Below are 27,415 nucleotides of genomic sequence, written 5' to 3' on the forward strand. Positions count from 1 at the left end.
TCTGTGCTGCCTCTGTAGCCGTTGGACGTACTGTACAGTGCTGTGACCCTCCCAATTCTTCATCCAATGTTCAATACTGGTATACTAGTAGACTAATGCTGCCTCTCCAAACTCTGCATCCCCACCATCTCTCTATATCGGCCCCTCAACGCCATGAGTTCCGCGTGCGTGCCATGCTCCTTGACCACGCCCTTCTCAATCACATAGATGACATCCGCCTTCTGGATCGTGCTGAGCCTATGCGCGACGGCAATTGTAGTGCGCCCTTTGGCCGCAGCGTCGAGCGCGTGCTGCACCACCTTCTCGGACTCGGAGTCGAGCGCTGACGTGGCCTCGTCGAGCAGTAGAATCTTGGGGTTGCGCAGCAGGGCGCGCGCGATGGCGATGCGTTGTTTTTGGCCGCCGGAGAGGAGGGCCGCTTTGGCGCCGACGGCGGTGTGGAAGCCGTCACTGCGGGAGTGGGTTAGCATTTGTGTTTGGTAGTCAGAAGGGTTAAGGGGAAAGGACTCACGGCAGGGAGATGACGAAGTCGTAGATGTTGGCGTCGCGGCATGCCTGTACGATGCGCTCGTCTCCAACGGGGATGTCTTCGTCGGCGTTGACCTTGTCGGCTTGGCCGAGTAGGATGTTGTCCTTGATTGTTCCTTGGTATAGAGTTGGCTCTTGTGAGACGAGCGCAATATGGCTGCGGTAGTCGTTCAGATTGAGCCCGGAGATTTCGTGCCCGTCCACGTAAACGCCGCCGGCGAGTGGGTCATAGAAGCGCTCCATGAGCGCGATGGTGGTGGACTTGCCGCAGCCGGAGGCGCCGACGAGCGCGACATACTGGCCTGGTTTGACCGTCAGGTCCAGCCCACGCAGCACTGGCACATCCGGCCTCGTCGGGTAGCGGAAGTGTGCATCGCGGAACTCAATGTGGCCGTCAACGTGGTCGATCTTGTCGCCCTCGTCGGACCAGGGATCAATGCTGGGTTGTCGATCAAGCAGCGCTTTGAGCTCGGCGGCCGCGTTCTTGGCTTTTGACATGTCGCCAGCGAAAGAGAAGACCGTGCCGGCGGATTGCGCGCCAAAGATTATTTCGCTGAAGACGATGAAGAATTGAAACATGGTATACTCGCCTCTATAGAGAAGCGTGCCGCCGTACCAGAATCCTAGCGCAAAAGCGAGGAACATGGCTGATTGGGATGCGGCATAAAGGGCTGAATTGCGGAGATTCGAGCGCAATGAAGAGCGCAATTGGTTGTTGAGCTGGCTCCTGTAGTCGGCATGGATTTCGGATTCGGTAGTCAAAGAAGCGACAGTACGAATTGCGTTGGTATGCTCGCAAGCATAACCGGCCGACTTCTTGTAGGCTTTCTGAGCATCGGCACTGAATTTGGCCAGCGTCCAGAAGCGGAAGAAGCCAGTGCCCAAGATGATTGGCAGAGCGCACATACAAACGAGAGCGAGCTTCCAGCCAATAGCGAGGGCGATGACAATGGCGAGGATGAGCGTCGTGGAGCAACTGATTAGTGTGCCTAGCGTGGCACCTGAAAGGGAGGCGAGATGAGTGGTTTCTGTGGAAAGGAAAGAGGTGAGTGCACCCGTAGAGTTCTCGTCCTCGTCGAAGAAGGCGATGTCTTGCCGCAGCATTGCTCGAAAAGCGCGGTCGCGAGCCCGATGGATGAGGTTCTCCGAGCACCATGCGAAAGCAACGCCCTGCGTCCACATGGCAATTAGTGTGACAAGACCAAGCATCAGGTACATCAAGGCCCAAAAGCTGACATCTGAGCGAATCTTCGCGGCGTCCTCAGGAAGACGTCCAGTGAGAGAAATGATGGACTTGGCGAAGAAGATACCCTGGATGGGCTGGTTGGCTCCAGCAATAGCAGTGAAGAAGAAGCCAATGCACATGATCCACCATTCTTTCCGGTTGAAGCTGCCCATGAACTTCATGAGAGTCCACAGCGAGTATTTCGCAGCCGCGCCTTTGTCCTTGTTGGCCAATACGTTCGAAGACACGGACTTGGCACTTCTGGTGCGGCCGAGAGCAAGCTTCTCGTCTTCAGGATCTGCATAACCTGCACCCGACTTGATGGATTGCACGCGGCTAAGATGATCGGAGTTTGTGCCCTCAGCGGAAGCATCGTCTTCCTCGTCGTCATCCGAACCGATGCGTTGCGCTGACACAAGATTATAGTAGGCAGTCTTCATCTGCAAAAGCTCATCATGAGTTCCTTGCTCGATGATGCGACCTTGCTGCATGACCACAATGTTGTCAGCACCTTTGATGGTTGATAGTCGATGAGCGATCACAATTGTGGTCCGACCCTTGGCTGCTTCGTCCAGAGCTCGCTGAACGACGCCTTCCGACTTTGTATCTAGAGCAGATGTAGCCTCGTCCAGAAGGAGGATCTTAGGGTCGCTAACCACAGCACGAGCGATGGCCACTCTCTGCTTTTGGCCTCCGGATAGCAGGAATCCTCGTTCACCGACAGGCGTCTCGTAGCCTTCGGGCAATGTTTCAATAAAGTCGTGGGCATTTGCCATTTTAGCTGCGCGAATGACGCGATCCATTTGTTGATGCTCAGATTCGTGCTCAAAAGCTGATCCAACGAGGCCATTCAAAATATTCTGCTTGATGGTTTGGCTGAACAGTACAGGCTCCTGCTGCACCAATGCGATTTGTCGTCGAAGCCACTTGAGGTTCAGATCTGCAATGTTATGGCCATCCAAGAATACCTCGCCACCAACAGGGTCGTAGAACCGCTCGACCAGACCGACAATTGTCGATTTACCAGATCCACTGGCACCAACGAGTGCAGTTGTCTTGCCAGCTGGCACAACAAGGCTGACATCCTCCATAACCACAACTTCGGGGCGCGAAGGGTAGATGTGCTTCACATTTCTGAGCTCAAGCACACCATCCACCCTGTCCAGCTTCTTCCCTGCCTCAGTAGTCGGGTCAAGAGGGGTGTTTCGATCGATAGTGGAATAGATCTTGTGGGCCGCGGCAACGCCAGCCACGAAATGCTGCACATTGGGTCCGACGTTACCGAATGAGAATGCACCGATCATGACAGCCAAGATAATGGTGAGAATCGAGCTGAGACTTGTCTCCCCACTGGTCAAGAAGCGGGAGCCCATCCAGAACGCCAGGCCATAATTGAGGAAGATGAAGCAGAGCAAACAACCAATCATGCAACCGAGGGTAGACTTGCTCCGGAATCCCCATCTGCGTGCCTCGTGAAGATGGACATCATACTGCTTGGCCAGTCGATCCTGGGTACCGAAAGCAACGGCATTCCGGATCGAGCCCAGCACCTCTTCGGCGACCGTGCCACCAATAGCATAGGCGTGCAGGGACTTTTTATTCCAACCTGTCATGAATCGGCCTCCGATGCCCATGGTAACGACAATAGCAACCACAGTAGCCATACAGATCAAGGTCAACTTCCAGAACTTGATGAAGCCAATGACAAAGGCAGCAAAGAAGGCAGCCACACCGGTCAAAGTTAAGCCGACCTTCTCAGAGATGGCCTCTTGGATCAGATTGGTGTCTGCGGTGATGCGAGTGGTGACCTCCCCAGCGCCGAGCTTGTCGAAGAAACCAATATTCTGTCGCAGAATGGCCTTCAGGTACTCCTGGCGTACTTTCGAAGTAATATGTTCGCCAATGTAGATGAAGAGGACTGTTGACACGTAGATGAGCACGAATTCGCCAATGGCGAGATAGACGAAATACAAGACGTATCGGTTGAGTGTGGCTTTGAAGTCCAATGTACCGTCTCCCAACGTGAAGCTCTGGAAGGTGCCACTGAGGTTGCCAAAGACGACCGTCATCAAGGGCATGACGGCTCCACCAGCGATGGCGGTTATGGAGGCAATAACTAGCAGCACCTGATCCCACCTAGTGGCGTATCTGTACAGCATCTTGTATGTGACTTTGACTTCGGGCGCGTCAAGCTGGCGTTTGAGGACTGCTCGCTCCGACTCTGGCAAATGTGCCAGAGCAGCATCGCCTTCGAGAACATCTCGCTTCTGGATAACTTCAGAATCATATTTTCTGAGATCTGGTCTTCCGTCGGAACTGGAGGTGGGCGTTGGAGGTGACTTTTCATCTGCTCGCGAAGAGTGTGGACGCTTCTCGTCTATGATATCGGTCTTCTTCTCTTGCTCTGTTTCTAACCCAGCTTCCTCTCTGTGCTTCTCGTCCGCATTCTTCTCGATGTCTCCCAGCCCGTCGGGCAGGGGTCCCTTTGGATCCATCACAGGAAATCCCTTTGAGATTATTTATTGACGGAGAGTGGATTGTGGAACAACAGTAGACGTGCTATACAAGCATAGTGGCGTGTTGCTTCTAAGTTTTGTGCACGAATAGGCCCGTCGGGTAACCACAGGTTCTCCCGATGAGGAGCAGTCGAAAGGTCGCGAGTGGCGTGAAAGGGTAGAATTAATGATATAAAGAACGACTACTGGTAGTGATATCGGACTGTACAAGAATAGGCAACAGAACGAGCGACGGGCGCGAGTGTGGCTAGAGTCATAGCATGCGCCAACAAATGTGGTGAACTACGACACTTCGACCGAAGCAGCGTGTCGCCTCGGATTCGGACTCCAACAAAATGCTTCGGGTCCGTGAACCCCACGGCTAGATTGGCGGGAAGCAGAAGGTGTGACAGGGGATAGGATGGCGTAGAACAGGGCTAATGACGAAAGGGAGCTTGCACTAGATTATCGCCATAATCAATAGGGGATAAGCGAGAACGTGTTTTCCATCTCCCCCGGACTTACTCAATGCAGTCCCATTACACGACGATTTGGTTTTAGCAATAAAAGAAGCTCTGTCCCGCTTCGTGACCCTTACTGGATGGAGAACACAGCCCGGGACCGAGGGTTCCAGGCATAAACATCCAAAAATATGCGCTTTCTCAGATTTGTGCACAGAGCCGAGCCAATGCACCGGACCATATAAGCCAGCCTGATCGTACACGCATCATCTCGATGTCGGATATGTATGAGGTGGGCATTCCTAATGCGCGGGGACCCCTCAGGTGTACCCCGACCTTCGGGTCCGCAGGTCAAAGATGAGTTGATCGTGGCGTATTCGCGTTTCAATTGAAGACGACATACTCCGTAAAGGTAGATGAATCATAACCAGTCACATATCCTACATGCAGCCACTTTTCCAGTAGCCTGTCCCAGGACCCAGGGTATCGTGCAGAGCAGTCAGGCTCCAGCTATAGTTTAGAACGCACACCCAGCCCATTCTGGTAGTCGTCAATTCGCCGTTTTGCCTCGAGGTCTCTGCGGCTTCGATCAAGCTCTCTTGCAGCAAAATTCTTGGCATCATCGCCAGCTGAATCCAGGTCTCGAACAATTTCGCGGTACAGCTCCTCCTTGATGAGGCCATATGACTTGCTTTGAGCCTTTTCCACAAGCTTCATCTCGTGAATGAAAGCCAGAGTCTCCTCCGGTCCGCCAACGCCATCCAGTATCCCCTCCTTCAAGGCGTCAAGTGCGGAAAAGCGCTTGCTTTCGAGCACCATGTTCCGTAGAGCAGTCATACCAAGCTTGACTCTGAAGACCGACGCCATAGCGGGCTGCAAGTGAGCACCAAAGTCCAGTTCATTGAGACACACGAAGCCCTTGTGTGGATTCATGATTCTGTAATCGTGCATCATTGCTGTCATCAACCCACCGGCAAAGGCGTGCCCATTGATGAGAGCCATCGTTGGCATCGGGTATGTGATGAGCCGCCGCCACAGTGGGAAGAGGCTCTGCGAGAAGAACGTAGGATCTTTGACAGCATTTTCGTAGTCGAGACCATTGCTGTAGAACTTGGTGATGGACGAGGTGGTGATGAGCACCCCTTTGGGCAGTCTATGCTCAATGACATCGAGGGCAAGCAGGAATGTGGCATTGAATGCGGGCGTGAGACGGTTGTCGGGCGGCGATGCGAACGAAAGAAGGTAGACTTGAGGTGCGGGCTGGGTGCAGGTGAAAGTGCCAGCAGGCTGCTGAGGTGCGTTCGCCGCGACGGGACTAGGGACCTGCAGCACGAACAATGGCTGCGCCTGTGCCATGGTTGAAGTGAGTGCCTGCGCTGACAGACAGAATCAGTGGGGAAAAGGAACAAAGAACAGAGCTTATCGCAGGTCCAGCCTTCGTGCGGTGATCGATCCAACGCGACGCCCGTTGCTGGCAAATGGTAGCAGCCCTGCTTGCTGACTACCGAGGCCTGCGTATCAAGACGTTGCGTCTCCGCAAAGCACATGGCACGCCCCCATCAGCCCCCAAAAATCCCAAGTTTAGGCGGGAACTCCTCGCCTGGAGATACTGGCGCGACGATCGCTCGGTGACGTAATGTCGGCACTGGTCGGACCACCTGCGCGAAGACCGTGGAAGGCTGAATGTACCTCGTCCTGGTGCCCCGAGCTGACACATTGTGCTTGCACGGCATTGCTAAGCCGTGAATACTCTCACCTTCGTTACCCGAAGTGAGCATCTCCCTTATCACAATGTCGTTAGGCTGAGGCCTCTGCAGTCCCTCTTGCATACTGCTTTCGACCAGCACCACCCACCAAATATCATCATGGCGACCACATCCTTCCCCCCTCCTCCACCCATCCCCAATCGGCCGTCGAGCATGAGCACGACAACCTCCGCCTCGGCCGCTAAGCCCACTATGTGGGAGCGGACAAAGGGTGCCTCTAACACCGCATACGAAAAGGGCCTCAAGCCTGGCTTCAATAAGGTATACAACGTTGTTGACAAGCTTGGCAAGCCTGTCAATCGCCTGTCCAACAAAGTCGGGGCCGAGGCTTTCTGGCCTACCACAATGGATAAGGAGTCAGAGAAGGCGGCCAGAATATTACGAGGCTTTGTGAAGGACGGTTTCTACGAACAGGTTGACTCAAACCAGGCCAAGCGACTAGAAACAAGAGAGTCGCAGCTAGGCGTGCCCCAAGAAGGCGTACCTCAAGGCAAGCAGCGTGTGGTGGTCAAGATTCCTTCAACCATTATCAAGAATGCGGTGGCACTGGTCATATTTACCACCATGCGTACCGGTTGGGTGCTGGGTGGATCGGGAGGTTCTGGTGTGCTCGTTGCTAAACACCCCGAAACGGGCGAATGGAGCCCTCCAAGCGGCGTGCAAATCCAGAATTTGTCCGTGGGGTTCCTCATAGGCGTCGACATATACGACACTGTACTTGTTGTCAACACTTACAAAGCGCTCGAGGCATTCACCAAGGTACGATGTACCCTCGGCACGGAAGTTGGCGTGGCCGCCGGCCCTGTGGGTATTGGGGGGGCTCTCGACACTGAGGTTCACAAGAGACAGTCGCCTATCTTTTCATACGTGAAAAGCCGAGGGTTCTACGCCGGCATTGCACTCGAGGGCAACCTGGTCATCGAACGCACAGATGAGAATGCCAAGTTCTACGGCTATGAAATCACCGCCCAGGATATCCTTTTGGGCAAAGTCCGAGGTCCGCCTGTCGAGCAGTACCAGGTGCTCCTAGACACACTAAGGGCGGCTCAAGGTGATGACGTTGATGAGAGCCTTCTGCCGAGCAGTGGCATGGCGCCCAGCGACTTTGAAGTGGACGAACAAGGTGGTAGGTTGCTCACGTAAGCCAGGCCTTTTGTCCTGACATTGTATACAGGTCCAACCTTCGGCATCCCAGCCGAAAGTGACGATGATCCATATGGGGTGAAGGCGCTCGAAGCAGAGGGCTTAGTCATAAGAGAAGCTGGTACTCATCAGCGACCCTCGGCCGAGGCATTCGAATTCAAACCCTCCCCATCCTCTCCCATCTATGGCCATTTCTCCCGCAAGAGCACCGATGCCGGTTCGATACGCAGCAAGGCCTGGCGCTCGAGCACGCAAAGTCTCACCATGTCTGATCGAGGCACTCAGACAGACGAAGGCGAAATTAACTCCCCACGTAGAAGCAGCCGGCAAGTCAGTCCACCCCGGAAAGAAAGCCAGGATGTGCTTGGCACCGACCGGCAAGAGTCACCAGAAGGTGAGAGACGAGACTCGTTCTCAGACATTGACTCGGACGTGGAGATTCACGAAGTTACCCCTGTTGCAATGAAAGCACGGACGGTAAACGTGCCCAAGCGGATACCTCCTGCACTCCCGCCACGGAATCCGGGGCGTGTCAGCTCGCCCTCTCCACTGCACACAGAGCAGCCAGTCGTCCCGCCAGCTGATGGTTTCGATCAGATCGATCTGAATGGTACCACAGAAGAGAAGAAGCCTACAGGTGGAAGCGAAGACAATGATCGTCCGGAGCTCGCCAGAAGACACAGCACGGCGGAAGAGGATAAATTTGAGAGCATGCCAACAACGCCCATCGCAGAGAAAGACCAAGATACCACACTGAAGCATGATACAGACAAGCCGAAGGACCAGGAGAAGGACGGTTGGGGTTCGGTCTAAAGTTCTGGGTCGAGGCCATCAGATGAATGAGATGATTAGATTTGAGCGCAAGGTCGTATTGGATTTGGGCCGGATTACACAAAGGTTTTATTAGACCTCCTCTATAAGCTTGACCGCTTGTGCCTAATGTGATTCTTTCTTCTTCGCCGTACCGATAGCACTGGAACATATTCGGGCTAGTGACTTTGCAATGATCAGCAAACCCAACTGAGCAACACAAGGCGTAAGACACTGTCAAATATATTTGCTGTTCGCCAAGGATTTGACATGTCTCAATTTCAACATCTCTTCAAGCGCTTCACATCCACACCAGACCTCCCAGCTCACTTGCGTCGCCGCGTAGCAGCCCAAAATGCCGTCAGAGGCTTTCAAAGTCTCCGATGACTGCCTTTGTGGATCTGCTGCTTGGAAAGCGGACTATGCATGATCAACAAACACCTGCTTTATTTGCAGATGGGCATAATTCCCGGTGCGCAGATTTGAACTTCAGTGAATTGCTATTGCACACACCACAAACGGCGGTCAGTTGGTACTGAAGATAGCTGACTGATCACTGTGGTCATTTGATATGGCGCACATGCCTCTCAGTCGTCTGCTCCTTAGCAGGTAAGTAGAGCTGATTGTATCGGGGCTCGACCCTGGGTCAGCCCCTTGACTTTCTTAAGTGAGAGGACTCCGTCAGTGATGCTCTCATCTGTATCTGGCCTCCTATGCCTTGCCAACTCAGGGCTTCGAATGAGCGAAAGCTCTTTGCAAACGGCCATGTGGAGTCGACAAGCTTGACATGCGCACCCCCCGAACTCACAGCAGATCATATCAAAGACCCTCTGCTGTAGTCATCCACAGGCACAGCCAAGGCCAACAAAACCGACCAGGGCGCCCCCAAAACTACAACAGGCCACATGGTGAAAACCTCTGCTGTAATTGCCAAGGGGGAGCGCGTAAATATTGTCGACTTCTGATGGCTACTCTCCCTCTTCAGCAGCACTCCTCTCACTTCCAAGCCGGCCAGCCGAAGTCGGTACTGTCAGCTACGACTGAGGCAGGGATTCAGTCTCATCACCCAGACACTTGCCGGCACTTCTTCTAAAGACCCGAATCGCGTCGCTGACCACGGTATGTGTCACTTGTCACCTCAAGGCAGGTATCACGGCGACCTCTGCCGTAAGGCAAGGAGTTGAAACTTGCCAGCCGAGTACTCGCGGTAACGCGTCGTTGTCACTCTGCAATTGTCACCCCGCGTAGTGACAACCCCTATTCATTTCGAAGCAGTGACTGCCGCTATTGCGCCTCTCCCAACCTCCTCCAACCGCGTTGCCTCGTCGACACCCTATCACGCGTCGTGACGCGAGGCAGTGACCGCCATCAGGCTGTCTCCCCTAAATATTTAATCCTCCCTTCTTGATGTCGTGTCTGAATTGTTCTTCCCCCGATACTACTTGCGAATAGCAGTTTCTACGTCCTCTGTCTATCCAAAAGTCATACCATTATCGATCGATATCACTACTATCCTCTACCTACGCTTCTACCAAACCCAACCTCACTACCATTCTCTTCGCGCTAAGCAATCTTGTTGGCAGCAGAAATGCCTTCCAACGCGTTCTTCCGCGCCACTCGTCGCGCCTTCGGCAAGGTCAGCTTCCTCATCTATCATCATGAGCATTACTTACTGACTGCAGCCACAGAACACCCTTCCCACTAGCCCCATCACTGCCACCATGTCGAGCAAGTCCCCCTCCACCCGGGCCAAGAAGTCATCCATCGTGATTCAGGCGATCCTTGAGCCCTTCCGCAAGCTCAAGGCCAAGCTCCGAAAGACCAAAGGCGAGAAGGCTTGCGAGGGGGTTGTCGTCGATAGGCCTGCATCTCCTGTCGAGGCCTCCCAACATGCCACCGAGACCGCCGTGATCATCCACCCAACGGTCTCGAATGCCTCCAAGAGCGTCAGAAGCCCCGCTCAAATCGATATCAACAACATTGTCATCACTGATTTGGTGACCAGTTCCTACGCCACCTCCGGTGCAAAAGTCCACCACTCACTTTCATCGCTTTTGATGTCTGGGCCTATTGCTGTCATCGCAAAGCCCGCTGCGGTCTACGAGAAGGCCAAATTGCAGCACACCATTCGCGAGCTTCTCATGCTGTGCAGCAAGAAGGATGTCGAACACGCCGACGCCATCGAAACCATCAACAACGAGCGTGTGGCTGAGCTTGAACGTCTCAACGACGAGCATGAGTCGGTAGTCGAGAAACTTCGCGAAGACTACGATGCTATTGAAGAGGACTATGAGACCCTCAATAATGGCGCTCTCGCGCTTCAAGAACAAATTCAGGCCGCGAACGAGGAAATCGAGGTATTTAAGGGCACAGCAGAGGTCTCGCGCCAGAAGATGAAGTCGATGGAAGGCTTCATCCGTGTTGGATATCAGTGCCTAGTCGATGAGCAATCCAGATGCTCTGAATTGCGTCAAGAAAACCAGAGCATTGAACAGAAGCTGATGGACTGGCATGTGGAAGCCAGGAAATGGCACCGTGTCGCCGAGGAGCAGTTCAACGCCGCGGAGCAAAATCGCCTAGCCAAAAATGCTGCTGACGCTGAGATGCTTGAGTTCAAGAACAAGAGCATTTTCTTGGCAGATGATCTCGAGCAGAAGATGCAGGAGATCAGATCGCACGAACGTCGCAACGAGACGTTTGTGACTGAGTTTCAGCTGTACCAGGAAGACCACGAGCTCGAGCTCAATCAGCGCGACGAGGAGATCGCTGCTCTGAAGGCAGAGCTTGAGTCTCTAAAGGAGACCATTGATGAGAAGGACACGAAGATCTCTTCTCAAGAGGCTGAGCTTGCAGCTCAGATTGAACGTGTTGAAGCCAAAGACGAGAAGATCGCGTCTTTGGAGGGCGAGCTGGCGATGGCACGCACTGCCGCGCTCTCTACCATTTTCCACAACCGCCAGGTCTCCAACTCATCCCAGGAGTCTAAGGCTTCCTCGACTAGCCTCTGGTCTGAACCAATGAAGAGCTACGAGCTCGCATCTGCACCCGATTCAGAGCATGGCGAGTCCAACAAGGACTCTACCGAAGAGATATCCAACAACGCCAGCCCTGCCTCCTCCGCTTTCGAAATCGACTCGAACATCTTCGACATCAACACGCCAGTTGATATCGCCAACCCTTTCAACGCCCCCGAGACCAGCCAGGAAGAGCCAGTGTCCTACACGGGCACCACTTTCAACCTACCAGCCCCGACTCCTCCCGCCTCTCCGCCCACCACCATCTGCAACAGCGTGCGCTTGCCCACCTGCGAGAGCGTCATGGCTCACTTCCACGGCCTCGCGCAGAACCACACCTACACACCCGAGGTGCCGTGGTCCGAGGCCGAGCAGATCACGGTCACCGTAGGGGATAAATACTGCCTCAAGACGAGGGATCTAGGCTCCAACGCCGTTGAGTGTCCCTTCACCTAAGGGAGTCAAGTGAAGTATATGAATTTGGTCTTGGGATATGCATACGGGGAGGGCTCTGACCTCTGACCTGGGCATAGATATGGACTTGGGATACGCATACGGGGAGGCCTTCAGCCATTAAAGAGGGCCGTAGGGCGCCTCAGATATGGGAACCATATGCATACGGGGAGGGCTTCAGGCATCAGAGTGCGGCCCTGTGACGGCAGCGCGCCTCGAAGTCTTGCGCACGGCATTGCGGGATCACAGGCCTGCTTCTATAATCACATTCCCCACATTCGTCTTGAGCAGTACAGTTAGATATCTATGGGTGGTGCTTTCTGTTTTTCTTGTAACAACGAATTTCATGGGTATCATCCATCCGTCCATCCTTACATGCATCTGATCTACGGACCCACCTCACCAAGCGAGAGCTCGTAAGCCTCGAGCCCGAGCCCAAGCCCAAGCCCAAACATGAATATGGCTGGTTCCGTCATCGACTCTCAAACTCCACCTTCTTATCCGCGCCCTCAACATCCAGCAGACTCACTTCGCCGGCACTACCGTCCCTCTGCCTCGTCTGGACACCTCCGCCTAATGCGCTATCGTCTCTAGTCGGTTGCCTCAGACTCTGCACCTCCGCGCCCTCCAATAGATCCTGGTCACGTCTACCGCCCTTCTCGTCCTCGTCCTCGTCATCCTCGTCGTCATCGCGGTAACGCTGTCCTTGAGCGCGGGCGTTCATCTCGAACTCGCGCTGCGCGTCGTCCATGCGTTTCCGCATTTCAGTCGCCATGCGCATGCCGTCATTGACGATATTGTCTAGCACGCCGCGCAAGCCACGACTTCCTGGCTCGACGATACCGCCCACGGAACCCACGTCCACGACGGTCTTGTTGGAGGTAGCGCCGATGAGGTTCTTGACAGGAGTGCCGAGGTTGGTGAAGGTTGTCAAATTGCCGGACAGCGTGTTAGTTGGGGTGGGAAGTGAGGTGGTAGAAGCGTTTGCAGTAAGTTCTGCAAGTTTGAAGGACTGGGGAAAGAAGGTCTCGAAGAACTGCTCGAGAAGCTCATCGGCTAGAATGACCATTCGGAATGTGGGAAGCGTGATGTGCAGTGGCTTGGTAGGGTCGAGTGCGAGATTGTGGGAAGCAGCACGATTGCTGGCGCTGGATTTGCCAGCAGCAGACGGAGTCGTTGGAGGGGTCGATTCGGACAAGGGATCAGTGGATGCAGGCTTAGACCGGACAGGTGATTTGCTGTGAGACTTGCTTTCGGTAAGATCAAGAAGATTTTCTTCTTGTTCGTCTCCATCATCGTCGTCGCCAATGGCAAATGAATCCAGTTTGGATGCGGCTTCGGAGGTGTCGGTCTCGGGTTGGTCGGGGTCAGCGTATTCGAAGCAACGGCGAATGAAGGCACTGACGCTGCCGAGGAACCTCTCATTGATTGAGAGCTTCACGCCGTTGGATTCAAGAGGTGAAGAAGCTGCCGCGCCATTCAAGGACTCGCTGGGCGTAATCGCACCGTCAAAGCCACGCCTCGAAAGGAAGAGTAGAGATTCTGACATTCGTAGAATGCCCTCTCGATCCACCTTACCATTGCCTTCTTCGTCATAAAGATCAAAGAACATGCTCATGGAGTTCATGATATCAGTCGTGCCCTTTAGTCGAGCGAGGCCGTTCACAATATGTTGTAGAGTCAGTTGGCCCTCATGTGATGCATCCCACTTGCCGTAGAGCCGCTGCAAGAAGTCATGGTCCGCAGGTTCCGGACTATCACCCCAGGGAGAGATCGATTTGCTTCTATTCCGCTGAGACGTATTTGAACTGGACATATCTTTGGCTGTGGAAGTCGGGGAGTCTGTTCTCGCCCATCTGGCTGTCCGGGCAAGGAATTCTCTAAAGGCATCGTAGTCCATGGTCTGTAGCGGCGACTCATTTCTCGTAGGAGCGTCTCGATTGTCGGCCGACCGCTGCGTCCACAGACTTGGCCTTAGCTTTTGCTGTTCTTGTTTTTGACGCAGCGCTTCCCTCTCTTTCTGCCTTGCTTGGCGTTCTTGTAAAACGTTGAAGAAGCGGTCGTAGAGCACGCTCAGGTCATCTGCGCTGAGTTTCTTGCTTTCGGGTCCCAGGTTTCGGATGGACGTTCTCTTGGCAAAGGTAGCCAACCCTTCCTTGACATTGTCTATATGCTTGGCTCGGAGGTCGGCAATGGTGGCATGAGTGATGCCAGAAAACTCTTTGAAGGCCGTGACCATTAGTTCCTGAAATTTGGTAATCGCTCGCAGCTTCTCATTCTGTGAATCTGGATGCGCTGATTCGTCTAATCGGGAGAAGTATGTTTTGAGGATAGAGATGAACGAGCCGTCGTCGGAAACGTCCAGTAACTCCTCACCATTAATGCGCAGGATTGCCAGACCGACCTGAAACAACACCTTGGGCCCTTCCAGAAAGAACACGTCCAGGACCCGGAAAGCGAAGACCAAGGGCATGGAGTTGACATATAGAGACAGGAACCACGGTAACGAGACCACGGAGAGGTTGACATCAGACTTGACCAGGTGCTCCCACAGGACAGGCATTGTCTTCTCAACCAGGCCTTCAAATACCTTCTGATCCAGAAGAGTGCCGTACATGTCCTTGGAGTAGTATCCGGGCAGTAGGCGATCACACAGAGCACCTAAGAGATAGAATGCCTGCTCTTCAGAAGCGAAAATGAGCAAGGCCGCAGCGACAATGTTCATGGCTTGGCAATAGCCAACCTCTTCGTTGGTCCAACTGTACGCTGTCAGAACTCGACGTAACCTCTCAATCCCTTCCTCGCTCTGAAAGCCAGGATATTCTGGCAGGCTTCGGTTGAGATCCTTCTCAATCTCATCGATAGCAAGCGATTCCTTGCCCACAAACTTGTCGAGCGTTTTGTTGTACAGTTGGGGATTGCGTAGGCGGGTATAAAATGCGCCTGAACAGACTTCCCACATCTCACCCCGTAGACGGTTGGGTAAGCCAACCCTTATCAATTTGGAAAAGGTTGGCTGCCGAACGAGACTGGCGTTGCGGCCGTTCTCACGCATATACTCGCCCCACAAGCGCATTTTGCTTCTGTCTCGCAGCTTCCGGGCATCGCCTGGATACCTGAAGACCATTCCGAGACCGGCATCAGGCGGATCGGGACCTTTGTCACCGGACTCCTTGGCCTTGATACGGACAGGGTCAAGGAGGTACTCCGAGTAGCAGGACCTGGCAACTGTCTTCAGAGCATCAACCTCTTTCATGCCTTCCCTCAATCCCTTTTTGAGACCGTCACAGAAGCGCTCGCAGGAAGCCCGACTTCCGTCCAGGGTAATTATGAGTTTTCTGGTTGGTGGTGCACCAATGCTCTTCTCCATTGGCTGCTTCTGGGCAGCCTCAAAGGTGGTGAGTGCGAGCGAGAACTTGTCATGATGACTGTTGAGTCTCTCGACTCGTCTTATACTGCATAGCGGCAGTGTAAATCCCAGTCCTCCGGGACCGGCACCATTGGTCGGACCTGTGAAGTTCGTCGATGAACTGTGGCTAGAGGTGGGAAGGAAGGAGGTGCGGAGGGTTGAGAAGCAGAGGAAGCTCTCGCTCAGATGCAGTTCTCCTAGATATCTGTTGCCATTATTGTCTCTAGCCTTATCGCCGGACGTGGGAGCACCAGACGTCGAGGTGGGAAGCGGAAGGTATAGCTCTGCAGCAGTCTCGGCGAGGGGATTTTGAGATGGCGGTAATCTGAACTGCTCGCGGAAGAGGGCGGCTTTGGAGGGGCGGTGGTCACTACCGGGATTTAAGGGTGACTGATCGATGAAAGACTGTGCTTTTTGTACGAATGAGCTCAGCATGTTGAGAGCGGTTCAGCGGCCTGAGGCGATTGAGACATGGAGTGTGGACAAGGAAGCGGCGGGGGGCAGGGGGGTCGAACGCGTGCGGCCGGATGGATTACTGAGAGTTCATATCGAGTAGAGGAAAGCGCAGAGCGTTGGACAAAGGACAGTGGCAGACGACGAGCAAATGTTATAACATCTACAGACAGGAAATGCAGCCGTAGGACGCGGCTAGATCGAGGCGTTGAGGCTGAAGCACGCTTCAGTGAGGTGTCTTGCTTTGTGTCCGACTCGTTGGTCAGGCTGACCGTGACCGACAGGCACCGCAACCCACGCCCGCAGACTAGCTTGGCACCGCGAGGGACTCATTAGAAGCCCAGGATTTGCGATAGCGAGGTCAGCGCCTCCAGACTGACTGTTCTTTCGGTCAATGCACAATGCACCACGACAAGAGCGAGCTCGCTCGAGCGTGGGTACTTCACTGTGTTCTGCCACATTGCTCCTCGTGGACTTGTTCCTGAACGTCAGCGTTGTCGGTGCCAAGACCGGTGTACCCCCGCAACACTAAGCAGGCCATCCACGCCTAGACCTGCCACCCATCCCACATTATCCGCCCCCCGGGAGCCCCAAGCTAGCCCGGTATACCATGCAAGATAGATGTCGTGCGCGTGATCGACTCCTGTCTGCCAACCACGGCTTGCTTTGGTGCGTGAGCAGCAGTCTCAAGCGACAGCGCCTTATCAGTGCAATCTACTAAAAGGCTGTCAGAAGATGACGCACCGCAGAAGATGACGACCTTCCACTCTTACGACCCTTCAACCCGGAGTCAACAGGCCCAGCCAAAGGCATGCGAGGCCTGCTACGCCAGGAAAGTGCGCTGCGATGCTGATGGCAGCAACGAGGCCTGCCGCAACTGCCTCATCCACGGCGTAGAGTGCCGCTCGAGGACCCGAAAGCGCAAAGCTGCTGACCAGACTCCTGCTACGAGACCAACACCTCGCCCGCCCGCACCTGAACCCACGCCACATCAACGGAATGGCAGCGGATCGGGTCCTCAGCTGAGTCCTGTCGTTCCATTACCCACAGATCAATCTCAGATGCTAGACCCAAAGGATGTGTCAGCGCCGTTACTGTTCATCGGCCAGCAAAACCCACTAGCTAGCTCACCAGGCACTACCGCCAACGCCCAACAGTCTTCACACGACGAGTTTCACAACGCTGGCTACATCTCCCGCTCCGCTATCCTCGGCGACGACTTCCCAAACATCGACCACTCCAATGCTGAACAGCCTGTACGCCAGCATAAACTGTCCGCCACCGAGCTCCAAGTCTTGCACTTGTATCACGCATTCGATTTGCCAGAGCTGCCACTACGGCAAAGTTTGCTCGAAGCATTCATGGACAAATGCTTGACTTGGATGCCGGTGGTCAACGTCAAGTCGCTGGGGGCGACCTCCACGGACGGCGATGGCTCGCTTTTGCTCCTCCAGGCAGTACTACTGGTAGGATCGCTGATGCGTCCAGATACCTGCTACAAAGCTACGCTTGATTCTCACTACCAACGGGTGAAAGCCTTAATCAACTCGGGCTATGAGCGGAATCCACTAAATATATTAGCGTCATTGTGTCTAATACAGTGGTATACCCCTTCAGCGCCGAGAGACATCTCAACCGACACTGCCCGCTTTTGGGAGAGCTGTGCCTTGGGCATCGCGCAACAAATTGGCCTCCACCGTCAGCCAGAACGGAACAAGCCGGACTACGGCCTGCGGCGGCGTATCTGGTGGACACTCTTCATTAGAGACAGCCTGATGGCCACTGCCCACGGCCGACCACGGATGCTCAATTTGGCCGATTGTACAATGGAGCCGCCCTCGATATATGACTTTGACAACAGTGCCGACGTGAGAGCCCAGATCTTCGTGGCATATCAAGACATCACATGCCTCTTATACGATTTGTGTAACTTCCTGCTCAAACCTCAACCGCCGCCAGAAGAACGCACACAGATCTCTCAACGCCTCGTCGCCCTCTGCCGCAATCTACCGGATGCATTGCGCCTTCAGGATTCTGACGGTTGGCAACGGCCATACAATTTCGAGATTGCACAGCTTCATGCTCCCTTGCTCACGACGATTGCCATCTTCTACCGCCCGCGATCGGTGTTCGCTATTTCGCCCGAGAATGCTGCAAGCATTGCAGCATCCAATCTGAACTTTCGCATTCTCCAGGCGATTCATCTTCGGGAGGAAACGCGCTACTTGGCCTCCCCATTCTCGTTCTACGGCATGGTAGCGGCTATTCCACATCTATCATGTCTTAGAGTTGCCGGACTCCGGGCAGAAGCTGATGTAGCTTTAGACGCGATCGAAAGCTTCATGGAAAAACTGGGAAGCGTCCGTCCAGCTGCTGCCAACAATCTACGCAACGTTCGAGCTATCCGCAAAGCCATTAATTCCACAGAACAGTCCGGATCCAAGACAACCAGACTCACAGAGTCTGTTCACGATCAGACCTCACTTGCAGCGGCAGCCGAGATGCTTGGTGTTCTATATGGGGCACAAGCCACACAGAATCTTCACAATATCACGACCATTTTAAGTGCATCGATCGAAATCCCTTCGCGGCAGACGGGACAAGAAGCCGCACAACAACAAGTATACCCCACTCCAGACCTCAACGGCATGAACTTGAATGGCCACCTGACTGAGCCGAATGCCTTTTCAGAACAAAGCCACATGGGACTGCCGACAATAGCAGATTTCGGAGAAGGTTTCAGTCCTGTCCTAACGAACCACTTCCAGGAGAACACTTGGATGCGAAATTGGATAGACGACCTTCATCTGTTCCCAGAGTGATGCCATGGATGGCTGTAACAATACACATGAGGTCTGCTGGACTCTATAGCTTGGCTAGTACCTGCTTCACACCCAAGCCACCTTTAACAATTTCTTCGCTACGATAGTCGGGGTTCACCGTCAGTTTGTTCAAGGGGTTGATCACGTGGGCGCGGTAAAACAGATCTTCGTACACTCTGCCATCGTATCGACCCATCGCACTGAAACTCGTCAGATGTGATCAGGATCGTGTGGGGATGACATACCTGTCAAGGAGGAAGTCGGGGAGAGCGAATGAATCAACCAGTCGAACAGCATGCGGCCGTATTTGTTCCATTAAGCTGAGGATGCGATCGGGCAAGGTGTCCAATACCTCAGGTCTGACCCCTGACGAAGTCTGGAACTCTCGGGCTTCCGCATCAATGGTGTAGAAACTAAACAGCCTGAACAACGCTTTCAAAACCTCAGCATCCTCTCGTCTGAGGTCAGACTTTCTCGTTGCATCAAAGAAGTTCTCGATAAGTATCGATTGGGAGTACGCTGCAAAGTGGTTAGCATAGCATAACTCTCCAGTCGCATCAACGTACCTCTGCTCAGCTTATGCAGAGCTATCAGTATGCTGTTCCATGGTCTCTTCTGCACCTCTCGAGCTTCATACGCTTTGTACGCAAGCCACGAAGTTCGCCAACGAAAAGCCTCCACGATGCTTGCATCATCTCCGAGAACATCGAAATGCGGCTGACCATCGCGGTTGGACAAGTAGGATTTCAGGTTCTGCTCCGTCGGACTTTGCACTACTCTGTCCGGATTTGCTGTCTGCTCCGCCACCTTCTTGATCAGGAATCGAGATACTTGTTGGGTGATCATCCAGTTGTCCCCTTCCACTGTGGGCTTGGCCAAGTAGTCGTTGTTCAGCTGGATGAGCCCAGTCCCTCCGCCAAAACCGTGGCCACCCATCGCTCGCCGACATGTCTCCACGCTATTGGCGGCCAGGTCTGTTGCCAGGCTTTTGAGCCCTGCGGATGTGGTATGCAGCTCCGCCAGCTGGGCATTGTCGCTTTCCAGACTGTTTTGCGCCCGCGTGCGCTCATACAGACTCCACATTGCGCTGCCGCTGTAGTGAAGTGCAAAAGCGGTTGCCAGCAGCGGCAGAATTCGAATCTGGACCGTCGAATAGTCGAGCACAGGCATTTCGGGTGCAGATGAATCGTGGGAGTCTTGGTCCCGGAATTGCCGTCGAATCGAGAGATACCGCACCGCCACTGTTACAGCTCGCGCAATCACCAATCTTGCATTCAAGACGATGAAGGCGCGACCTCTCGTCAATTGCCCATAAACCGAATTGGGATTCTTCGGCCGAGTGTATACTCCTGTCTCCGGGTTGAGACTCGCATAGCGTGCCAGCAGGGCACTGTGAGGCACCCTGTGGAAGCGGAAGAGGCAGTAGGCATTGTCCATGGGAGCGTAGCCATATTTGGCATTGATGTCGCCGACAATGATGGATTCTGGCGGGAGGTGCGTCTTTGGATCTCGGACCTGTACGATGAACGGACGAGGGCCTTTCGATTCATACCTCGTCTGACCACTACCGTCCTTCCCGACCGGGAGCATCAGTTGTGCCACGACCACGGCATGAGTGGCTGTCCGGCCAAGAGTTCCATTCCACCATTTACTCGCCGTGAGCGACGGAGAATGGATCACAAACTCCTTGGTAGCGGGATCCCACCTAGCCTCGCACTCGATTCCACGAACGTTGCTGCCATGACCGAGCTCAGTCTGCGCATACGCGCCTATGATCTCCCATGAGTCGATCTTCGGTTGCCAATACTGCCGCTGCTCCTCACTACACTGCTCTTTCATGGCAGCCGCGAAGAGTGACATGTGCAGATGATACGGCAGGATGTCGTCAATCAGATACTCGGCCATGAGCAGGTCGTCGTTGTCCCAGCCATGTTCGTCCATCAGCTGCCGCATGCGCTTTCCTCTGGCAAGACCCAGGACATACCGATCAGGCCGGGAGAGGTTTGCCTGATTGGCCTTGGAGAAGATCTTGTCCTTCTGCAAGATGCCGCTCACGCGGGCCAGGCGCTCCAGATACACTTTGCCGAAGAGATGGGTCGACAAGGCATTGACGTCGATAGACGAACGCTGCCGCTCGTACCTGAGGATTTCGGCCCCGTCAGCGCCAGCGGCGGGCTTGAGATCTCTGCTCCAGTCCATAGCCGATACCGTAACTTGTCAAGCCCTTGGGTGAGGTGTTGATGCTGGATACCCAAAGCCCTTTGTGTCTCGTCGCAAAGCCTCTCGAGGCTTGGTGCTATGCTTGAATGCAGGAATACCAGTATCACCTCGGTTGTGGGACAGGCAGCAGACCAGGCCCTTGGTCTTTCTAAGTACTGCAATGCAATTTCGTATACCACCGGGAGAAAAGCAGATCAGACAACCTTTCTCTCGTCAGGTCAGGAGTCACGCCATTCCACGTCTCCTCCGTCACCACTGTCAAGCCGAGCTGTTTGCAAAATAAGTCCGATACATTAGCAAGGCGTCCTCCCAGGAGACCCAACAGGCACAATTCCCGGGCCCCAACCAGAGTCCAGACGCAGTAGCGGCTCATGGAGGGCGTTGGGCGGGGCCTTGGCAAATACCCGAAAGCGGAAATCACCGAAGTCGGGGCATCGGGCGTGTATCTGCAGCCACGGTGGATACTGTATACTTGCGACCATGGAGGGAAATGTCCTGGACGGCCGCTGGAGTGCGCGATATACAGGACAGGACTAGGTTGTGGTTCTCGGGAGGAAAGGTTTTGGCGCCGAGAGCGAGAGAGAGCGAGGGAGCGATGGAGAAGGACTGACAAGCGCTGCGCGTGGCGGAACTAAGCTACGTGTGAAGGGTCAGGAGACTCGCATGGGGCTTGCCGAGCGCGGGTTTGGCGTTGCTTCGTTGGGAGGGATATCTGGACGACGAGATGTGCTGGATAGCATTTGGCATTGAACATTGGGTGACTGTCATGCAGCGGTGGTGTTTGTGGGCTGGGAGGTCATGCAGGGATGATGAAGATGGGTTTGATGCTGTTATGACCACGATAATTGTTGTTGCAGAAGTATCTGCTTGCTAGCTTGCTGGCTCCCAACAGCATACTGCATCTTCCAGACACTGTCCCTCGGGTTCAGACGATGACGGGGACCCTGTTGCAGCATCACACAAAAGTTTGCTGCTCGCCACCACCACCACCACCACCACCCTTTTTACTACCACTGCCAGTTGCAAACCCGCTCTCGGGTGCGAAATCTACCGCTTCTCCTTTCCCCCCTCAACCACCTCCTCAACATGCCTCGCCGTCTCCACATCGCCACCCAACCCCTTCTCCTCCAAGACCTGCCTCTCCTGCTCCTGCAACCTCGCCGCCTCACTCGTCATGGCCCTGCCCGCATCCTCCAGCGCCTTCAGCGGCATCGCGTGCCCATACTTGCGCTTCCGCCGCTGCGCCTCCCACAAGTACCAGAACGGCAGACTCGCGTACAGAATCAGGGTGAGCGACAGCGTCGCCAGACTCGCGGCGAAACCCGGGAGGTACCAGGGCGCGTCGGCGTGCGGGAAGATCTGCGGGCCGATGATGCTGCCGACGCTCAGGGAGGCGACGGCGACGGCGCCGCCGACGGCCTGCTCGGTCGCGCCGTAGAGGGTCGCGGAGCGGTAGGCCAGCGCCGCGGGCTGGCAGATGGAGACGGACTTGCCGAGAAACGCCAGGCCGTAGAGCGCGATGGGCTTGATACTCCCGTAGGACTGGTTGATGGAGACGTGCGTCCACACGGCGAAGCACGGGATGGCGATGATGATGGGGAACAGGTAGTGCCACATGCGGTCGCGCGTGGCGTCGCTGTGCAGGCTCCACAGGTAGTACTCGGCGAGCGCGACGAAGTAGATGGCCGAGGTGTAGACGTTGGACTTGGTCGACGAGAAGTCGAGGAAGTTGTTGAAGATGACGGGGAGGAAGGTGCCGAGTGCGGTCGCCACGATGAGCACGCACACGTACGCCACGAAGAAGACTTGTGTGCTCGGGCGGGTGATCACTTGCCAGAAGACGGGCCAGGACCAGGTCGCGTCGGTGCGCCGTGTGGCGCCGCGGCCGAAGCGGTTGATGGCGATGTGTCGCTCTGTTGAGAAGGGAGGCACAGTCAGTACGGGGTTGTGTGGTTGTGGGTTAGTGGCAGAGCAAAAGCCCAGAGTGATGTAAAGAAGGGTACTCACCTCGCTCAGACAGTGCCTTGCTGTCTTCTGGGAAGGTCAAGAGCATGAAATAAACCGGGACCGACATGACGATGGGCATAAGGCCTTCGATAAGGAACAGCCATCGCCACGATTCCAACCCGGCCACGCCGTTGAGTCGGTCAACTCCCACGGCGAGGAAGCCACCTACACCAGAGGCTAGGGAGTTGGCGGCGTGGAAGATGCCAAGGCGAAGGGCTCGTTCGGATGGCTTGTACCAGAAGGAGAAGTAGAGGAGGCAGGTTGAAACAACGCCCGCTTCGGGGATGCTGCGAGTTGAGTCAGCAAAAGGTACGAAATGCAGTGGGATGTGGGATATGGTATTGAACGTACCCGAGGAAGAACCGACCGGCCAAAAGGCCGGCGGCGTTCTTTGTTGCCGCGATAGTGCAGACGACGGTGCCGAACAAGACCATGATGATCGGAAAGTATCTCTTGCCGCTGATCTTCTTCATGAGCAGATTCGACGGCAGCAGCAGCGCCGTGACGCTGAAATAGGTGACGGAGACAGCCCAATTGAACTGGGCACCCACAAGGCCCAGGTTGACGTTGATGTTGTCGGGCCGCTTGCTCTGCATCGTCGACGCGTACCCCATGTTGGCACGATCCAGATAGGCGAGGAAGTAGACGATGCAGCAGGGGAAGAGGACGCGCAGGTCGAGTTTGCGCACGAGCCGTCTCTCCTCGGCTTCGCTCCAGTCTTTAACGGCGTTGACCTCTTCTGCGCGGTCTTGGCTGGCGTCTGAGGATGGTGTGAGAACGAGCAACGACGAGCAGATGGAGGGCAAGGTTGAAGATGCAATACTAGTATTACCTACCGCCATATTTGCGGGGGATGATGGCTTCCTTGATGCCCCATCCACCGATATACACACCCTCGGCCTCGACCTCGCGGCGGGCCTGTTTGAAATCGAAGAACACCATGATGTCTCTGTGCTAGGGCACAATGAAGCAAAGGAGGGGAGGTGGAAGTGGCGCCACCTGCTCACGATTGCGAGGGCGAGCCACCACTATATACGATGTAGTCCTCAATCAGCAGACCCCATCTCCGCCAGCTCGTCTGTGATGGCCAAGGCAGTAGTGTACAGTATCCTGCATCCTACATCTTACTATAAGGGGAAGGATAAGTGCATTCCGAGGCTTCAGCGAGCACAAGTGATGCCGCTGCCAAGCTTGATACTCCAAGCGTTCTCCAAGCTATGCGAAGCCTGGAAGGAGCGTTCTTTTGTTCTCCACGGGGAAGACAAGGCAAGCCCACAGATTGCTTGTATGACCTTGGAGGCGAGATGTGGGGAGGTCGTTCCGAGCAAATGATCCCGTGTCTTGGCGCGGAGCAGGGGGGTTGGGCAAGGATGAAGGGCGGCATATGCGGGGGAGGAGAAGTCGGCCATTTCCTGTTTGGGTTTTGATATCGCCTTCACAAGGAGCAGCTATGGCCGGTCCCGAGGTTACCACCGGAGTCTTGGTTCACTCGCAGACAGGTCCACTACACGAGGCAGTATGTCGGAGTGAGTCCGGAAAGATCAAAGTGAAAGCCTCGATGGTTGTGGAGCTAATACCTCGATGGCTCTAGATGGTCCAACGTCCAAGACCTCTACATCTCGTCCTTGGCGGCAAGTTTCTCGTTCTTGTCAGTTTCGTGGTCTTCGACGGTGACTGAATAGATAGCATGGCAACGCAGCACAACATCTTCCCTCATAACACCCAAGTCGGCCATCCGCCGGCACTGGAATCTCCCTCGCCAGCTGCAACCATGGATCTAGACGACAGGGACAGCTATGCCCCGAAGCATGTAGGGCCAAATGTCTTCCCAAACTTCCTCTACTGGGGACGCCTCGTTCGCCTGGCGCACAAGCAGCATCTTGTCGCCGTACGAGATGTCACGTTCGGCTACACCGCGTCCTACCAGCAGCTGCTCACGGACGTCTTGCACTTCCGCAACCATCTACGCTCCCGAATGGACGCCAGCACTCTGTCTCGCATCGATAGCGACCAGGAGGTGTTCGCCAACGTGCTCGGCCCAGGCGGCTACGAGTTCACAGTGGCGTTTCTGGCGCTGGTGGCGTTGGGCGTCGTGGTGGTACCGATCTCGATGGACCTGCCGGTCAAGGAAGCCACCTACTTTGCCACGAAGTGCAAGTCGGTCGCGGTTGTCACTGCGAGCAAGTGTATGAAGTTGGGGCGTGAGCTCGAGGGCGTCATGCGTCAGACTGCCAGGTCGGACTTCCAGTGTGTCGAGATTGCGCCACATCTCATGCAGACACCGTTGCCGCTGGATCAGATCATCGTCAGCAGCGACAAGTACTTCGACATGAACAAGTCCGGCATGATTATCTTCACATCCGGCACAACCGGGCCGCCCAAGGGAGCGGTCAAGCGCCGGGGATTTTTCGTCGATGTGGCTACTATGTTCAGCGACCAGTACGACATGCGCGAGGGTGACAAAGTGCTGCACGTGTTGCCTGTGCACCACGCTACCGGTGTCACTCTTACTTTACTTCCTTTCTTGTGGGCGGGCGGGTCCATCGAGTTCCGGTCCGGTGGCTTCGATGTGGCATGGACATGGGATCGTATCATGAAGGGCGACCTGGACTTCTTCTCGGGCGTGCCGACCATCTACATGCGGCTGATGGCGCATTACGAACAGGTGCTAAAGAAGCTACCAGAGCAGCGGCGAGTGGCGTACGATCAAGGCGCGAGGAGGATACGCAGTATGCTATGTGGAACGTCGGCATTGCCCAGGCCGCTGCAAAACAACTGGACTGCCTTGAGGGATGGCAAACCCATCTTGACGAGATATGGCTTGACCGAGGCAGGAAATGCATTCAACGTTGCGCCCTGGCTCAAGAACCTGCCTGACGGCACCGTGGGACCCAAGATGGCGGGCGTGGACGTCAAATTGACGAGCTATCCAGAAGGCGAGATCCTGATCAAGAGTCCAATCATGTTCAGCAAATATCTTTTCGACCGGGAAGCCACAGAAAAGAGTCTGGATGCCGAAGGGTACTTCAAGACGGGGGACATCGGCCGAAAAGACGGCGACTACTACTTCATCCTCGGTCGCGCGAGCGTCGACATCATTAAGAGCGGCGGCTACAAGATCTCCGCCCTAGACATCGAGCGTGAGATCCTCGGCCTGGACTACGTTGCCGAAGTCATGGTCGTGGGCGTCGAGGATGAAGAATTCGGCCAGCGTGTCGCGGCGGCTATCGTGCTCAAGCCAGATGACAAGAACGACGGACTGACGCTGGATCGTCTGCGTCAGGATCTGCGCAGCAGTCTGGCCGGCTATAAAATGCCGACACTGCTGCGCGTCGTGGATGAGTTGCGCAAGAACGCCACGGGCAAGGTCATCAAGAAGGTTTTGGTCACGGAGTTATTTCCCAGCCAGGAGGCGGAGGGCGTGCAGAAATGGACGAGTAGGAAGAGCAAGCTGTAGAGACATAAGTCTTCCAAAACACGTACAACCAGGGAGGGAATACCTATAGAGAGATAAACTCTTCTGCAGACACCAGGCGGCAATCTTTCTGGAATCATTTACAAAACGACCTACGCACATCCCATCATAACTTGACCTTCGGCGCCCTCGCCGTCTCTTTGCGATGCACATAACTATTCGCCGCATACTTTGCCCTGGCCTCCCCCCACAACTCATCCCTCAACATGGCATACACGCCCATGCGCGCCTTCCCCTTCCACATCTCCGCCACCTTGAGCGCCTCGCCCAGCATCTCCTCCGGCTCGGCCACCACGTCCACAATCCCGTCCGCCAACGCCTCCTTGCCCGTGAACTTATGCGCCTGCAGCAGCGCCTTCCTCGCCACCCGCGGGCCCAGCTTCAAGCGCAACAGACTCCCCATGCCGTCGTGGTGCAGGCCCGCGTTCACCGGCGGCATCTGCCAGAAGCCGCGGCGCGAGTTCATGACTCGGTAGTCGTGCGCGAGGGTCAGGAGGCAGGCGCCGCCGAAGACGTGCCCGGTGATGAGCGCGATGGTTGGGAAGGGGAAGTCCAAAACTGTGTGCAGCAAGGGGTAGAAGCCATCGCTGGAGGCGAAAGTGTTGGTGTCGCGCTCGTACAGGTCGAGGCCTGTGGTGAAGAATTTGGGCGAGTGGCTGTTGAGGATGACGGCGCCGTCTGCGTCGGGGCCGATTTTGGCTTCCTGTTGCTAGAGTTAGGGGGTACATGGTGGCGGCGAGGAGGGGACAAGAGAGGCGTACGACTGTTCTGTAGGCGCGGATGAGCTCTTGGCACATGGCGACGTTGAGGCGGTTCTCGGGCGGCTTGTTCATGGTGATGATGTAGATGTTGCCGTGCTCACCGGCCTTGTCGATGGAGACGTACTCGAAACTCATGGCTGCTGGAGTTGTGGAGGTCGCTGTTGTTGCGACTGGCAATTACGGTAGTCGTGACTTTGTTGTACAGCCTTCGAAGAAACCAGAATACGGCCACCGGAACAGGCCGCAGAACCCGGCCTGACTGTCCGTGGAACAGTGCCCGGTTTAGTGCTATGCCGGAGGTGGCTACTCGGTATGTCGGCGCCTTACATGGTTGCTGTGTGGGGCACAGGTTGCCTTCTCCAACTTCTGCTGC

At 55.1% G+C, this 27,415-nt stretch overlaps 10 protein-coding genes across 10 annotated transcripts; 4 read left to right on the forward strand and 6 right to left on the reverse strand.

Moving 5' to 3' along the window:
- Window positions 1–92: 92 nt before the first annotated feature.
- On the reverse strand, window positions 93–4,248 carry HMPREF1541_05191 (uncharacterized protein; the record flags this gene model as incomplete). Its single annotated transcript, XM_008719532.1, has 2 exons — window positions 93–450; window positions 512–4,248. 2 exons carry the CDS (start codon window positions 4,246–4,248, stop codon window positions 93–95), a joined length of 4,095 nt encoding a protein of 1,364 aa, XP_008717754.1.
- Window positions 4,249–5,219: 971 nt separating this feature from the next.
- On the reverse strand, window positions 5,220–6,065 carry HMPREF1541_05192 (uncharacterized protein; the record flags this gene model as incomplete). The annotated part of the gene is made up of 1 exon (XM_008719533.1): window positions 5,220–6,065. One exon carries the CDS (start codon window positions 6,063–6,065, stop codon window positions 5,220–5,222), a length of 846 nt encoding a protein of 281 aa, XP_008717755.1.
- Window positions 6,066–6,574: 509 nt separating this feature from the next.
- HMPREF1541_05193 (uncharacterized protein) lies at window positions 6,575–8,431 on the forward strand (the record flags this gene model as incomplete). Its single annotated transcript, XM_008719534.1, has 2 exons — window positions 6,575–7,601; window positions 7,650–8,431. The coding sequence occupies 2 exons, from the start codon at window positions 6,575–6,577 to the stop codon at window positions 8,429–8,431; spliced, it is 1,809 nt and encodes a 602-aa protein (XP_008717756.1).
- Window positions 8,432–10,149: 1,718 nt separating this feature from the next.
- Window positions 10,150–11,898, forward strand: HMPREF1541_05194 (uncharacterized protein; the record flags this gene model as incomplete). The annotated part of the gene is made up of 1 exon (XM_008719535.1): window positions 10,150–11,898. One exon carries the CDS (start codon window positions 10,150–10,152, stop codon window positions 11,896–11,898), a length of 1,749 nt encoding a protein of 582 aa, XP_008717757.1.
- Window positions 11,899–12,367: 469 nt separating this feature from the next.
- On the reverse strand, window positions 12,368–15,739 carry HMPREF1541_05195 (uncharacterized protein; the record flags this gene model as incomplete). Its single annotated transcript, XM_008719536.1, has 1 exon — window positions 12,368–15,739. One exon carries the CDS (start codon window positions 15,737–15,739, stop codon window positions 12,368–12,370), a length of 3,372 nt encoding a protein of 1,123 aa, XP_008717758.1.
- A 770-nt stretch (window positions 15,740–16,509) lies between these two features.
- On the forward strand, window positions 16,510–18,579 carry HMPREF1541_05196 (uncharacterized protein; the record flags this gene model as incomplete). The annotated part of the gene is made up of 1 exon (XM_008719537.1): window positions 16,510–18,579. The coding sequence occupies one exon, from the start codon at window positions 16,510–16,512 to the stop codon at window positions 18,577–18,579; it is 2,070 nt and encodes a 689-aa protein (XP_008717759.1).
- Window positions 18,580–18,622: 43 nt separating this feature from the next.
- Window positions 18,623–20,778, reverse strand: HMPREF1541_05197 (uncharacterized protein; the record flags this gene model as incomplete). Its single annotated transcript, XM_008719538.1, has 3 exons — window positions 18,623–18,779; window positions 18,825–19,098; window positions 19,146–20,778. 3 exons carry the CDS (start codon window positions 20,776–20,778, stop codon window positions 18,623–18,625), a joined length of 2,064 nt encoding a protein of 687 aa, XP_008717760.1.
- A 1,068-nt stretch (window positions 20,779–21,846) lies between these two features.
- On the reverse strand, window positions 21,847–23,748 carry HMPREF1541_05198 (uncharacterized protein; the record flags this gene model as incomplete). The annotated part of the gene is made up of 4 exons (XM_008719539.1): window positions 21,847–22,712; window positions 22,807–23,093; window positions 23,158–23,566; window positions 23,643–23,748. The coding sequence occupies 4 exons, from the start codon at window positions 23,746–23,748 to the stop codon at window positions 21,847–21,849; spliced, it is 1,668 nt and encodes a 555-aa protein (XP_008717761.1).
- An 829-nt stretch (window positions 23,749–24,577) lies between these two features.
- Window positions 24,578–26,263, forward strand: HMPREF1541_05199 (uncharacterized protein; the record flags this gene model as incomplete). Its single annotated transcript, XM_008719540.1, has 1 exon — window positions 24,578–26,263. One exon carries the CDS (start codon window positions 24,578–24,580, stop codon window positions 26,261–26,263), a length of 1,686 nt encoding a protein of 561 aa, XP_008717762.1.
- Window positions 26,264–26,387: 124 nt separating this feature from the next.
- Window positions 26,388–27,177, reverse strand: HMPREF1541_05200 (uncharacterized protein; the record flags this gene model as incomplete). Its single annotated transcript, XM_008719541.1, has 2 exons — window positions 26,388–26,984; window positions 27,043–27,177. 2 exons carry the CDS (start codon window positions 27,175–27,177, stop codon window positions 26,388–26,390), a joined length of 732 nt encoding a protein of 243 aa, XP_008717763.1.
- Between the last annotated feature and the right edge of the window lie 238 nt (window positions 27,178–27,415).

The sequence above is a fragment of the Cyphellophora europaea genome, assembly GCF_000365145.1.
Source record: "Cyphellophora europaea CBS 101466 unplaced genomic scaffold supercont1.4, whole genome shotgun sequence".
Taxonomy (NCBI): Eukaryota; Fungi; Ascomycota; class Eurotiomycetes; order Chaetothyriales; family Cyphellophoraceae; genus Cyphellophora; species Cyphellophora europaea.